Source organism: Bos indicus, chromosome 3 (assembly GCF_029378745.1).
Source record: "Bos indicus isolate NIAB-ARS_2022 breed Sahiwal x Tharparkar chromosome 3, NIAB-ARS_B.indTharparkar_mat_pri_1.0, whole genome shotgun sequence".
NCBI lineage: Eukaryota > Metazoa > Chordata > Mammalia > Artiodactyla > Bovidae > Bos > Bos indicus.
In genome coordinates, this window is record NC_091762.1 from 16,884,224 (window position 1) to 16,897,633 (window position 13,410).

At 44.4% G+C, this 13,410-nt stretch overlaps 2 protein-coding genes and 1 non-coding gene across 3 annotated transcripts; 1 reads left to right on the forward strand and 2 right to left on the reverse strand.

Moving 5' to 3' along the window:
• Window positions 1-615: 615 nt before the first annotated feature.
• TRNAM-CAU (transfer RNA methionine (anticodon CAU)) lies at window positions 616-687 on the reverse strand. Its single transcript has one exon. It is a non-coding gene; the product is annotated as a tRNA-Met (tRNA).
• Window positions 688-899: 212 nt separating this feature from the next.
• On the forward strand, window positions 900-11,506 carry ILF2 (interleukin enhancer binding factor 2). The gene is made up of 14 exons (XM_019955150.2): window positions 900-1,028; window positions 1,734-1,793; window positions 2,004-2,046; window positions 5,764-5,868; window positions 6,250-6,327; window positions 6,626-6,728; window positions 7,217-7,282; window positions 8,483-8,599; window positions 9,055-9,133; window positions 9,781-9,868; window positions 10,280-10,341; window positions 10,420-10,534; window positions 10,743-10,833; window positions 10,974-11,506. Exons 1-14 carry the CDS (start codon window positions 1,024-1,026, stop codon window positions 11,132-11,134), a joined length of 1,173 nt encoding a protein of 390 aa, XP_019810709.1. The 5' UTR covers window positions 900-1,023; the 3' UTR covers window positions 11,135-11,506.
• Window positions 11,507-11,688: 182 nt separating this feature from the next.
• Window positions 11,689-13,404, reverse strand: SNAPIN (SNAP associated protein). The gene is made up of 4 exons (XM_019955162.2): window positions 13,213-13,404; window positions 12,903-12,949; window positions 12,553-12,671; window positions 11,689-12,303 (listed from the first exon to the last, which is right to left on the reverse strand). Exons 1-4 carry the CDS (start codon window positions 13,353-13,355, stop codon window positions 12,202-12,204), a joined length of 411 nt encoding a protein of 136 aa, XP_019810721.1. The 5' UTR covers window positions 13,356-13,404; the 3' UTR covers window positions 11,689-12,201.
• Window positions 13,405-13,410: the final 6 nt, after the last annotated feature.

A 13,410-nucleotide genomic window follows, 5' to 3' on the forward strand; every position in this document is an offset into this window, starting at 1 on the left:
TGAGAAACCTATATGCAGGTCAGGAAACAACAGTTCGAACTGGACATGCAACAACAGACTGGTTCCAAATAGGAAAAACAGGATTATAGGAAGGACAAAAAGCACATAGTAATATGAGTTGATGTAAATGCAACCACAGTATATCCATATACGTGGCTGTGAAACTTTGCATAAAGGTGGAATCCGCCAGAGAGGTTGTAGAATGAGGAAAAGGAGAAGAAACGACAAAAAACGGCAGACGGCTGGTCCTTCTCTCCTGTCGCTTCCCTTGCCCTCCTTTTCTGAGCTCTCTTTCCAAAGGCTGTCTCAGTTTCCCTTCTAGTCCCTTACCATCAGTACTTTCCCTCTCTGAGTCAATCAACATACATATTCATATCCGTTTCTTCTGCCTCAAGAGCCTCTGTGAACCACATCCAGACATGAAGTGTTCAGTCACCCAAAATCCCTTCCTACATGATTTCGCTTGCCTTTTCCATTTCACTCGCTGATGGCAAAAAACAGCTTTTAAAGGCTGCATTTTTGAGGGAGAAAAAAGTAGGATTATGGTAGTTCCATTTACTGAAGAGATTTAAAACAGAACTGTCCCAGGAGAAAAAGAAATAAGAAAAACACCACTAGCAGAGGATGGTTTCGATCCATCGACCTCTGGGTTATGGGCCCAGCACGCTTCCGCTGCGCCACTCTGCTGTCGCAGTTCTTTGTGCCCCAAGAATCATATAGAAAGGTCTCTGAATGCCAGCCATCCTAACTTCTTTACACAGCGCTCTCTAGTGTCTGCAAAAGGGCGTTAACGTCTAAACCGTTCTTATTGGCTAGTTACTGACATAGCAGGCCCTTTTCATTGGCTCAATAAACCGGTTTGCCAAAGTAAACCAATAGGCACAAGCAGCGGAGTACGGCGGGAGCCAATCGCGCTGGAGTTTATTGGGACACGCCGGCAAGCTGCCTCTCCAGTTGTCGGATCCCCAGAGGAAAGGGGCGGTTGGTGTGGCTTGGCCTCCATTGTTCGGGATCTAGGACGCCATGCGGTAAGGGTTGTGGGGTGCTTTGGAGATGTTTCGGGTATTCGACCGAAAACTTTAGGAAGTTGGTCCAAAGGAGTCGGCGGACTGGAAAGGGCCATGTACCTGGGGGTTGCACGGAAACCTGAGAACTCCGGGTCTAAGAGAGGGGGAGGTCGGGGGCAGCGGAGGCGGGGAAACTTGGCCGGGGATGGGGGGTGGGGCCCAGGAGTCTAGAGGCGGTTTCGATATTCGCTCTCTGGGGGGTTCAGATGACGGGGTGTCCTCAGGTTCCAGGAGGAGCACCCCCACACCTCCTGTTTAGACTGAGACGGCTGGAACGTGTCTCATTCATCCTCAATGCCAGGCGCTTGACATGCACGATACGCCTGATAGATGCTTTTACTACAAGAACGAATAAATAAGCAGTCACATTAGTCTCCGAAGTATTAGGGTTGGCGGGGCCCGGCGATTACGGGGTGTTTCTTGTAGGGCTCTCTGAGCCTCTTTAGTATTTAATGTGGTTTGATGTGATTCAGTTATCCAGTCATGGGGAGTGAGGCTGGACATTTGGAAGGTGTAGAAGTGTAAGTGAGAATGGGATCCTGTGGATTCCAAAGGGAAGTGCAGAGCGATAGAGGTAGGTTAACTTGAAACCATACGGCCGGTATCGAGGAGATTGCTTCAACGAGGTGAAAAGAAAGTTAAAATATGTTAATAATGCATTTCTAGGGGTGACAGAGGCCGAGGTCGTGGCGGGCGCTTTGGTTCCAGAGGAGGCCCAGGAGGAGGGTGAGTGCCAGTTTTTAGCATCTGTGCCCGTTGGTTTCCGTTTCAGTCATCTATAGTTCGGAGTGGAGTAATCTTACCTGCCTTGTTGAGATCCAGCTGTAGTTTAGAAGTATTCTTCTCATGCGCTCTTGATAAATGAGTTTGGCCCCATTATGTGAAGTCAGTTTGATTTATGTGGTGAGTAATCTGGATTGTTTTTCCGCTTTTTAGGTTCAGGCCCTTTGTGCCACATATTCCGTTTGACTTCTATTTGGTGAGTACCTTGGCCACTATTCAACTGTTGTTTCTTGGAACCTGGCGTCTCCCTGTTAATGAAGTCGTATGGTAGTTGGAGTAGAAAATGGGAGGTTTTGAGTCATCTGTGTTGCTTTGCATACAAAAACAGTGTAACCTGGGTGAGGAAGATAGTTCCTTCATACAATTGACAGTAACATGATTATAATCTTTGTTCTGAACAGTTAATTGTATCACTGCCTTCAGATCAGATCAGATCAGATCAGATCAGTCGCTCAGTCATGTCCGACTCTTTGCAACCCCATGAATCGCAGCACGCCAGGCCTCCCTGTCCATCACCAACTCCCGGAGTTCACTCAGACTCACGTCCATCGAGTCAGTGATGCCTTCCAGCCATCTCATCCTCTGTTGTCCCCTTTTCCTCCTGCCCCCAATCCCTCCCAGCATCAGTCTTTTCCAATGAGTCAACTCTTCACATGAGGTGGCCAAAGTACTGGAGTTTCAGCTTTAGCATCAGTCCTTCCAAAGAAATCCCAGGGCTGATCTCCTTCAGAATGGACTGGTTGGATCTCCTTGCAGTCCAAGGGACTCTCAAGAGTCTTCTCCAACACCAGTTCAAAAACATCAATTCTTCGGCGCTCAGCCTTCTTCACAGTCCAACTCTCACATCCAGACATGACCACAGGAAAAACCATATCCTTAACTAGACGAATCTTTGTTGGCAAAGTAATGTCTCTGCTTTTGAATATGCTATCTAGGTTGGTCATAACTTTCCTTCCAAGGAGCAAGCGTCTTTTAATTTCATGGCTGCAGTCACCATCTGCAGTGATTTTGGAGCCCAGAAAAATAAAGTCTGACACTTTTCCCATCTATTTCCCATGAAGTGATGGGACCGGATGCCATGATCTTCGTTTTCTGAATGTTGGGCTTTAAGCCAACCTTTTCACTCTCCACTTTCACTTTCATCAAGAGGCTTTTGAGTTCCTCTTCACTTTCTGCCATAAGGGTGGTGTCATCTGCATATCTGAGGTTATTGATATTTCTCCCGGCAATCTTGATTCCAGCTTGTGTTTCTTCCAGTCCAGCGTTTCTCATGATGTACTCTGCATAGAAGTTAAATAAACGGGGTGACAATATACAGCCTTGACGTACTCCTTTTCCTATTTGGAACCAGTCTGTTGTTCCATGTCCAGTTCGAACTGTTGCTTCCTGACCTGCATATAGGTTTCTCAAGAGGCAGGTCAGGTGGTCTGCTATTCCTATCTCTTTCAGAATTTTCCACAGTTTATTGTGATCCACACAGTCAAAGGCTTTGGCATAGTCAGTAAAGCAGAAATAGATGTTTTTCTGGAACTCCAACGGATGTTGGCAATTTGATCTCTGGTTCCTCTGCCTTTTCTAAAACCAGCTTGAACATCAGGAAGTTCGAAAACCAGCTTGAACATCAGGAAGTTCACGGTTCACATATTGCTGAAGCCTGGCTTGGAGAATTTTGAGCATTACTTTACTAGTGTGTGAGATGAGTGCAATTGTGCGGTAGTTTGAGCCTTCTTTGGCATTGCCTTTCTTTGGGATTGGAGTGAAAACTGCCCTTTTCCAGTCCTGTGGCCACTGCTGAGTTTTCCAAATTTGCTGGCATATTGAGTGCAGCACTTTCACAGCATCATCTTTGAGGATTTGGAATAGCTCAACTGGAATTCTATCACCTCCACTAGCTTTGTTCGTAGTGATGCTTTCTGAGGCCCACTTGACTTCACATTCCAGGATGTCTGGCTCTAGGTCAGTGATCCCACCATTGGGATTATCTGGGTCGTGAAGATCTTTTTTGTCCAGTTCTTCTGTGTATTCTTGCCATCTCTTCTTAATATCTTCTGCTTCTGTTAGGTCCATACCATTTCTGTCCTTTATCGAGCCCATCTGCGCATGAAATGTTCCTTTGGTATCTCTGATTTTCTTGAAGAGATCTCTAGTCTTTCCCATTCTGTTGTTTTCCTCTATTTCTTTGCATTGATCGCTGAAGAAAGCTTTCTTATCTCTTCTTGCTATTCTTTGGAACTCTGCATTCAGATGTTTATATCTTTCCTTTTCTCCTTTGATTTTCGCTTCTCTTCTTTTCACAGCTATTTGTAAGGCCTCCCCAGACAGCCATTTTGCTTTTTTGCATTTCTTTTCCATGGAGATGGTCTTGATCCCTGTCTCCTGTACAGTGTCACGAATCTCATTCCAGAGTTCATCAGCCAGTCTGTCTATCAGATCTAGGCCCTTAAATCTATTTCTCACTTCCACTGTATAGTCATAAGGGATTTGATTTAGGTCATACCTGAATGGTCTAGTGGTTTTCCCTACTTTCTTCAATTTAAGTCTGAATTTGGCAATAAGGAGTTCATGGTCTGAGCCACAGTCAGCTCCTGGTCTTGTTTTTGCTGACTGGATAGAGCTTCTCCATCTTTGGCTGCAAAGAATATAATCAATCTGATTTCGGTGTTGACCATCTGGTGATGTCCATGTATAGAGTCTTCTCTTGTGTTGTTGGAAGAGGGTGTCTGTTATGACCAGTGCATTTTCTTGGCAAAACTCTATTAGTCTTTGCCCTGTTTCATTCCGTATTCCAAGGCCAAATTTGCCTGTTACTCCAGGTGTTTCTTGACACTTTTGCATTCCAGTCCCTTATAATGAAAAGGACATCTTTTTTGGGTGTTAGTTCTAAAAGGTCTTGTAGGTCTTCATAGAACCGTTCAACTTCAGCTTCTTCAGCGTTACTGGTTGGGGCATAGACTTGGATTACTGTGATATTGAATGGTTTGCCTTGGAAACGAACAGAGACCATTCTGTCGTTTTTGAGATTGCATCCAAGTACTGCATTTCAGACTCTTTTGTTGACCATAATGGCTATTCCATTTCTTCTGAGGGATTCCTGCCCACAGTAGTAGATTTAATGGTCATCTGAGTTAAATTCACCCATCCCAGTCCATTTCAGTTCGCTGATTCCTAGAATGTCGACATTCACTCTTGCCATCTCTTGTTTGACCACTTCCAATTTGCCTTGATTCATGGACCTGACATTCCAGGTTCCTATGCAATATTGTTCTTTACAGCATCGGACCTTGCCTCTGTCACCAGTCACATCAACAGCTGGGTATTCTTTCTGCTTTGGCTCCATCCCTTCATTCTTTCTGGAGTTACTTCACTGATCTCCAGTAGCATATTGGGCACCTACTGACCTGGGGAGTTTTTCTTTCAGTATCCTATCATTTTGCCTTTTCATACTGTTCATGGGGTTCTCAAGGCAAAAATACTGAAGTGGCTTGCCATTCCCTTTTCCAGTGGACCACATTCTGTCAGATCTCTCCACCATGACCTGCCCATCTTGGGTTGCCCCACAGGCATGGCTTAGTTTCATTGAGTTAGACAAGGCTGTGGTCCTAATGTGATTAGATTGACTAGTTTTCTGTGAGTATGGTTTCAGTGTGTTTGCCCTCTGATGCCCTCTTGCAACACCTACTGTCTTACTTGGGTTTCTCTTACCTTGGGTGCGGGGTATCTCTTCACGGCTGCTCCAGCAAAGTGCAGCCATTGCTCCCTTCCTTGGACGAGGGGTATCTCCTCATCTGTTAATAGTAGGGTACTGAGAGCATAAGTGTTGTAGAATTGTCTCTTTTTTTGTGTTGTGGCAACAGAAAAATCTGCTGTATATTATTTTTGGTAAGTAGTAAATAGTAGTTTATTTCTTGTTTAGTGTGAAATGGCTTTTCCCCGGGTCAAGCCAGCACCTGATGAAACTTCCTTCAGTGAGGCCTTGCTGAAGAGGAATCAGGACCTTGCTCCTAATTCTGCTGAACAGGTATATTCTGTTGGTTTTCTTCCTGAGATTTCATGAAGGAAGCTAGAGAAGTATATAGCTATTTGGTGAGGCTACTGTTATCAGAGCCTGAACTCCATGGATTTAATTATTCTTATTTTTTATTGTGGGTAAAGGGAGAGCATCAGGTGAATGTATAAACAGATTACATGTGCATTCATATTATTATTGGGGAATCTATCTTTGGGATCAAAAAGTTTTCTCTTCTGGCATATTCAAGGCTGGGAGGGTCAGGGTGCTCTCAGAATCCGGTGTAGGTGTTGATTCATCTCCTATTGAAGGAATTGGGGGAAATAGTCAAACTTGATGAAAAGTTGCTTGGTATTTCACCTGAGGGTATTTTTGTTTCCTGCTGTCTTTCAGGCCTCTATCCTTTCCCTGGTTACAAAAATAAACAATGTGATTGACAATTTGATTGTGGCTCCAGGGACATTTGAAGTGGTGAGTTTTTGAAGATTTAGTCCTAGGAAAGGGAAGCCATGGTGTGTGAAAGTTTCCTTGGTTCCTGTTGCTTGATTCTTCAGATGCTTATTGAAAGCCACTCTTGGAATGGGAAAGTACAGTGGAATTCCTTTGTAGTGCTGGTCTTGGGGACCAGACTATCAGCTGGCCGTAATGAATCAGGCTTTTCATTGCTCATGTTGGCATATGATTTGAACTCTGCTACTTCCAAATCTGGGTAATAAGCTTCTCACTTCTTAAGTTTTGTTTTTTCTTCCTTAAATCCCTTTTCCAACAGCAAATTGAAGAAGTCCGACAAGTCGGATCGTATAAAAAGGGAACGATGACTACAGGACACAATGTGGCTGACCTGGTGGTGATCCTAAAGATTTTGCCAACATGTGAGTGTGCCTCTCTCTGGCCGCAGCAGCAGAACATAGCAGTTGGATTCGAGGCATCTAAATGTGTGCTGTATGTGAAAGAATCTATGACCAGTTACTGCAGGACAGACTTTGCTCCCCAGGGGACATTCGGGAGTGTCTGGAGATATTTGAGGCTAACGTCTTCAGGTAGAGGCCAAGGTTGCTGCTAAGCATCCTGCAGTGGACAAGACAGACCCTACCTCCCAACCCCAAACAAAGAATTATCCAGGCCAAAATGGCATTAGTCCCACTGATAAAAATCCCTACTGTGGAAAAAAAAGTGTGTGTAAAGGAGGGGGTGTCGCCGAGCCTTCAGTTTCTCTGTTTTTACAAACTTCCCCTTGCAAAAGTGTGTATTCAGTTGCTTGTTGTTGCTCCGCAGGAATCAGAGTGCAAAGTAGCTTTGAGACATATAGAAAGTCGACTAAAATAATTATAATCTTCGTTATCTCTCTCTCTCAATCTAGTGGAAGCTGTTGCTGCACTAGGAAACAAGGTCGTGGAGAGCCTAAGAGCACAGGATCCTTCTGAAGGTTTGAGTTTGTTGCTGAACATGTAATACAGTGGTCACAGAAGCCAGGTTTATAATTATAAGTACATTTTAACAAAGTCAGGTCAGGCTAGAAGGAAGAGTGAGTGCAGAGTTTTATGTTGGGGAAGTTTCTAGTGGAGATCACCAGCGTTCAAAATCTAATTGATTTCCCTTACTTTTATTTTTATTTATTTTTTAAATTTTATTTTATTTTTAAACTTTACATAATTGTATTAGTTTTGCCAAATATCAAAATGAATCCGCCACAGGTATACATGTGCTCCCCACCCTGAACCCTCCTCCCTCCTCCCTCCCCATACCATCCCTCTGGGTCGTCCCAGTGCACCAGCCCCAAGCATCCAGTATCGTGCATCGAACCTGGACTGGCATCTCCTTTCATACATGATATTTTACACATTTCTCCAAAGAAGACATACAGATGGCTAACAAACACATGAAAAGATGCTCAGCATCACTCATTATCAGAGAAATGCAAATCAAAACCACTATGAGGTACCATTTCACACCAGTCAGAATGGCTGCAATCCAAAAGTCTACAAGTAATAAATGCTGGAGAGGGTGTGGAGAAAAGGGAACCCTCTTACACTGTTGGTGGGAATGCAAACTAGTACGGCCACTATGGAGAACAGTGTGGAGATTCCTTAAAAAACTGGAAATAGAACTGCCTTATGATCCAGCAATCCCACTGCTGGGCATACACACTGAGGAAACCAGAAGGGAAAGAGACACGTGTATCCCAGTGTTCATCGCAGCACTGTTTATAATAGCCAGGACATGGAAGCAACCTAGATGCCCATCAGCAGATGAACGGATAGGAAAGCTGTGGTACATATACACAATGGAGTATTACTCAGCCATTAAAAAGAATACATTTCCCTTACTTTTAAAATTCTGTGTTCTCAATTCTGACTCTGGACTGTTGCTGTTTTTAAAAACTTGGGAATTCCCTAGTGATCCAGTTGTTAAGATTTTACACTACCAATGCAGGGGGCATGGGTTCGATCCCTGGTTGGGGAACTAAGATCTCGTAGCCAAGCAAATAACAAATAATAACAGATAGATAGATCTGTTAGGTAAATCAATAGATAAATAAAATATCTATTCCCCTATCCTCATCCTGGATTTACCTTTGGTCATCTAATGGAAATGTGAGTGCAACTTCTGATTTTTCTTCTTTCAGTTTTGACCATGCTAACCAATGAAACTGGCTTTGAAATCAGCTCTTCTGATGCTACAGTGAAGATTCTCATTACAACAGTGCCACCAAATCTGCGAAAACTGGACCCAGAACTTCACTGTTAGTCCTTTTATTCCATTGCTGTGAAATTCGGGGGAAATTCAAAACGTGGTATAAAGTGCTATTGAATTTACTTCATTTGTTGCTATTCCACATGAGACCTTTTGGGGACCCAAGTTTACCCCCAAACTTTGCTATCTTCCTTTGTAATTTGGAAGCAGTTTTATCAGATTGCTAATGAAATTGTCAGAAACAGCCAGGCCAAGAAAGCAGTTTGAGGACTTAAGAAAAAGGACCTTTTGGAGAAAACTGGGGCTCTTTCATGCTTCCACATCTGGTTTAGGGGAGGAACAGTGGTTTGGGGATTTGCTGATCTGGGGACATGGGGATTAGTTCAAGGAATTACTAAGTTATCCTGTCCTCCTCTTGAGTTCTTGGAGTGTGGCAGTGGAATTGAATTGCTTGCTCAGTAATCGGAACCTTTCATCTTGGTGGATGTCATGCTTGTCTTCCAGTGGATATCAAGGTGTTACAGAGTGCCTTAGCAGCCATCCGACATGCCCGCTGGTTTGAGGAAAATGCTTCTCAGTCCACGTGAGTCCCTCCCTATTTGAGTGATCCTAATTATATCCTAATCCTTCTAACTACATTGAACCCAGTCTTATTCTGACAACTGTTTTTGACTGATTGTCTGGATTTTGATTTTTTTTTACCTGAAGTAATTGGTAGCTCAACTGGTAAAGAATCTGCCTGCAATGCAGGAGACCCCAGTTCAATTCCTGGGTCACAAAGATCCCCTGGAGAGGGGAATGGCTACCCACTCCAGTATTTTAGCCTGGAGAATTCCATGGACTGTATGGTCCATGGTGTTGCAAAGAGTCAGACATGAATGAGTGACTTTCACTTCACTTCAAGCAACTTAGGTTGAGGGAAAGAAGGGAACAATTCTGGTAATAGCTTCAGCTCTGTGCCTTAGGTATGGAAGTAAAATCTCGTTTTAATTTTTAAAGGTTATAGGATGCCCATCTTGTACAGTATATCCTTGTAACATTTATACATAGTAGTTTGTGCCTCTTAATCCCATGGCCCCTGTTGTGCCCCTTCCCCTTCTCTCTCCCCGTTCGTAACCACTAGCTTGTTCTCTGTATCTGTGGGTCTGTTTCTGTTTCCTTTTTGTTACATTCACTGATTTGTTTCATCATCTGTTAGGGCTTTTAATTCCTGGTGTCTCTTATCTTCAGAGTGAAAGTTCTCATCAGACTGCTGAAGGACCTGAGGATTCGTTTTCCTGGCTTTGAGCCCCTTACTCCTTGGATACTTGACTTACTTGTAAGTAATGAAGGGCAACTGGAATTCCTGATCCACCCTATGAATCAGTAGGTAGTCTGAAACCTACCATAAAATGAAACTTGGTACAGATTAAAAGAAATCTTGGAGGAATGGAGGAACCAAAAAAAAAAAAAAGGAAATCTCATTAGTGGACAAGGACAAGTAATCCAATAAAGATTCAATGTTTATTATTTCTTGGGCTTTTGGAGTATTCAATTAAATGGGTAGTTATTACTGCTCCTTTATCTTTTTCATTACTGTTATTAATGTAAAGGAGAGAAATTACTGAATGAGCAGTCATTTCAAAACTGCTTCTTGAACATGAAAGTTTTCTTCATGATGGTTTAAAGTTTTAATTTGTTTGAAGATAGAACTGCCGCTTTATGGCACACTTAGCAGATTTTCTTACAGGGACACTATGCCGTGATGAACAACCCCACCAGACAGCCTTTGGCCCTGAACGTGGCATACAGGTATAGCATGCTGCTCTGGGCTTGGGGTTTGACTGTAAGTTGTCTTGTGTGTTCTTCTAATACCTCTCCATGTTTCAGACGATGCTTGCAGATTCTGGCTGCAGGACTGTTCCTGCCAGGGTCGGTGGGTATCACAGACCCCTGTGAGAGTGGCAACTTCAGAGTACACACAGTCATGACTCTGGAACAGCAGGTATTGGTGCAGCTCTGAAATGGTCCGTTGTGCCCCCCTCTTGAATATCCCATGTCAGAAAGCAAAGGAAATGTGATCTTAGTGGTCAGAGATTTGGGGGTTCTCACAAATTTTGGTTTTGAAATTAAAAGTTTTCTTCATCTGTCATGAAAATGAGAAGGTATTTTGATTCTCCTTGCTAATTTACTCTTACTTTGATCTCCCTCAGGATATGGTCTGCTACACAGCTCAGACTCTGGTCCGAATCCTCTCACATGGTGGCTTTAGGAAGATCCTTGGCCAGGAGGGTGATGCCAGCTGTGAGTGGCCACTGTGGGACAGGGTCCATTATGATGCTCTGATCCACAGAGTAACTCCACTCAGTGGTCTCCATGTTTCCTCTGTGTAGGTCATGACTTGCATGTGGGCTGCTTGTCAAGTCACCTTTTTTCTCTTCTAGATCTTGCTTCTGAAATATCTACCTGGGATGGAGTGATAGTGACACCTTCAGAAAAGGCTTATGAGAAGCCACCAGAGAAGAAGGAAGGAGAGGAAGAGGAGGAGAATACAGAAGAGCCACCTCAAGGAGAGGAAGAGGAAAGCATGGAAACTCAAGAGTGACCTCCGTATCTCTTCACCGCCCCCTTTCTTACCCAAGGGGAAGGCTGGAGTCTAAGCTGACTGCTACTCGGCTTTATGTGGTGGCATTTCTGAGGGAGTAAGGGAGACAGGAAGATTTAAAGAAAGACTCTCTAGAAGGAAGTGTCATTCCACTGGGTTCTGAAACTGTCTTAGTAATCAGAAGTCTCCCGTTTATGACCTGTGCCATCCATCTACAGTGAAGCAAGATACCAACTTTTCTTCCTAATATTCTAGAATCCCCAGCTCCTGAAACCTCTCTCAGCCAGTACTTTGTTGTTGAAATGTTGTGAACTGTGTGTGGATTTTTTTTTTTTTTTTCTAAGAAAAAAGATTAAAGTACTTCCTAGTAGGGCTCTTGGTACTGTTTTTCCTTGGCATCTGGCAATCGTTTTGCTTCCATTTACTTTCTGTACTCTTCACTGAAAATGATACTTGAGTTTTTTCATTGTGAATGCTAGATCTCAATTTGAAGCTATATTTGAATTAATGTAGAAGACTCTTGGAACACTTCCATATACCAGAGTAAACTGGAATACCATTTATGCATTTATTGAATGAAATATTTCTAGTAACACTGCTACAGTAGTCAAGCCAGTGCAGTCAACAAAAGGGGGTAGATTGGTTATTCACCTTGACTTTGCCTGTCCTTTCCTCTCAATCCTGAGCGTAAACAAAGGAAAACTGGAAGTCACAGAGGACATTCTGCCCAGGTCCAACGACCTGGCATGTAACAGGAAGCCCCTCCCTTGTTAATGAGGCTCAGAGATGGTACAGGAAGTGGGCCTTGACACAGCTTAGAAAAAAAATGCAGAAGCCTCAACTCATTCCTGGAAGTAAGAGCCATAATAAATCCTTTGGGATCCTGAGTCCTGCTGTACACAGGTTTCTTTGGGCCCCACATAAATGGGTAAGACTCTGAAGTGTTTCAAACAAACCACAGGGCTCCCTTTTTGATGTCCCAACACCTACAGGGAGTCCTAGAGGAGACAGGCAGCTGGGGAATAGTAGTCGTGCTACACTGCGGCCGTGGGCCGTCTTCTGGCCTGTTACTTGCTTGGGGAACCAGAGGGGTATACTCCTGAATCCAACATTGCTCTCCTTCGGGCTGTTTCCTTGGCCACGCTGTGGTTTAGCCTTCTCAGCCGTTCCTGCAAAACAAGATTTGGAATCAGAAAACTGCCCTGTCAAAGGATTTAGAGCTTGCTGTCAACCAGGTGCTGGAAAATATCTTAGGCTTGCTTCATTCATCTCAAGGTTAAGAACAGTAAGTTTTAGTTGACAACTCCCTTTCCCCAAAGACTAAAAATGACGGTGACTTTCATTGTGTTGGGGACTTTATGACACCTTTTGAAAACTGGAAAGTACCTTGAATTACTGCTGGTAGGAAACTCCTTTACCTGGGCATTCTGTAGGATGTTATTGACCAAGACGACTCGTCGTCGCGCATTAAGGAGCTTCTTCACATAGGGGTCGAGATCCAGGGCCACTTTCTGATCCTCATTGATACGGCACAGTTCTGGGAGACGGAAGGAAGAGGCAACTAAACACCTAATGGCCTTGTTCTTGGAACGAGTAAGCTAGTAAATGTTATGGAAAACACTCTTTACCACATGGATACTGTCACTAGAAACTTAGGAGTCAGTCAGCAGCCCTAGAAGCAAGTGAGAGAAACCCAGCCCAAGACGTTAGCAAAACAAGGTACTGAAGTCAGCTGTAGGATCCTGGGTATACAGGGATGCTTACTCACCGGTGGCTAGGTTGTCAATTTGTTCCCGGAGCTCTACTTGGCTCTCTCTGCAAAGAGGTACGAGGCCTACACGGTCAGACAGTTAATGGAATAAAAAACCTCCCCTATGTGTTTCCCAAGTGCTTAGAGAAGCCAGCTTCTGCCTCCACCTGCACGCCCTCCCGCCAGTCGGCCCCGCCTCCAATCTGTTTCCCCGCTTCTAGTCCCACCAGAACGCTAGCGAACTCATCTTGTCTCCGCCCTTTCTTGGTCCCGCCCCTAAAAAGCCAAATCAAGGCGAGGCCCCGCCCGTTGCTGCCCTCCAGGGCACCTGACGGCGTGGACGTGAGAGTCAAGCTGCTGCACAGCCGGTCTCAGGAACTCGAGGAGTCCCTCGGCGAAGAGGTCGCGGCCTGCGGGCCCCGCCACGGGCGTCCCTGCACCGGACACAGCGGCGGAACCAGCCCCCGCCATCACGAACTGCCCTTACGCCCGGAACCCGCCGCGAAGGCCGCCGGGAACTTAAGCC

What these genes read in the sequence shown, in the direction of transcription:
- ILF2 (XM_019955150.2), top strand. An exon ending in AGAGGAGGCCCAGGAGGAGG is followed by an intron (nt 1,794 to 2,003) that starts GTGAGTGCCAGT and finishes TCCGCTTTTTAG; the next exon opens with GTTCAGGCCCTTTGTGCCAC. An exon ending in ACTGGACCCAGAACTTCACT is followed by an intron (nt 8,600 to 9,054) that starts GTTAGTCCTTTT and finishes CTTGTCTTCCAG; the next exon opens with TGGATATCAAGGTGTTACAG.
- SNAPIN (XM_019955162.2), bottom strand. Translation starts at nt 13,355, where the DNA reads ATGGCGGGGGCTGGTTCCGCCGCTGTGTCCGGTGCAGGGACGCCCGTG. An exon ending in AATTGACAACCTAGCCACCG is followed by an intron (nt 12,672 to 12,902) that starts GTGAGTAAGCAT and finishes TCCGTCTCCCAG; the next exon opens with AACTGTGCCGTATCAATGAG. An exon ending in ACATCCTACAGAATGCCCAG is followed by an intron (nt 12,304 to 12,552) that starts GTAAAGGAGTTT and finishes CTTGTTTTGCAG; the next exon opens with GAACGGCTGAGAAGGCTAAA.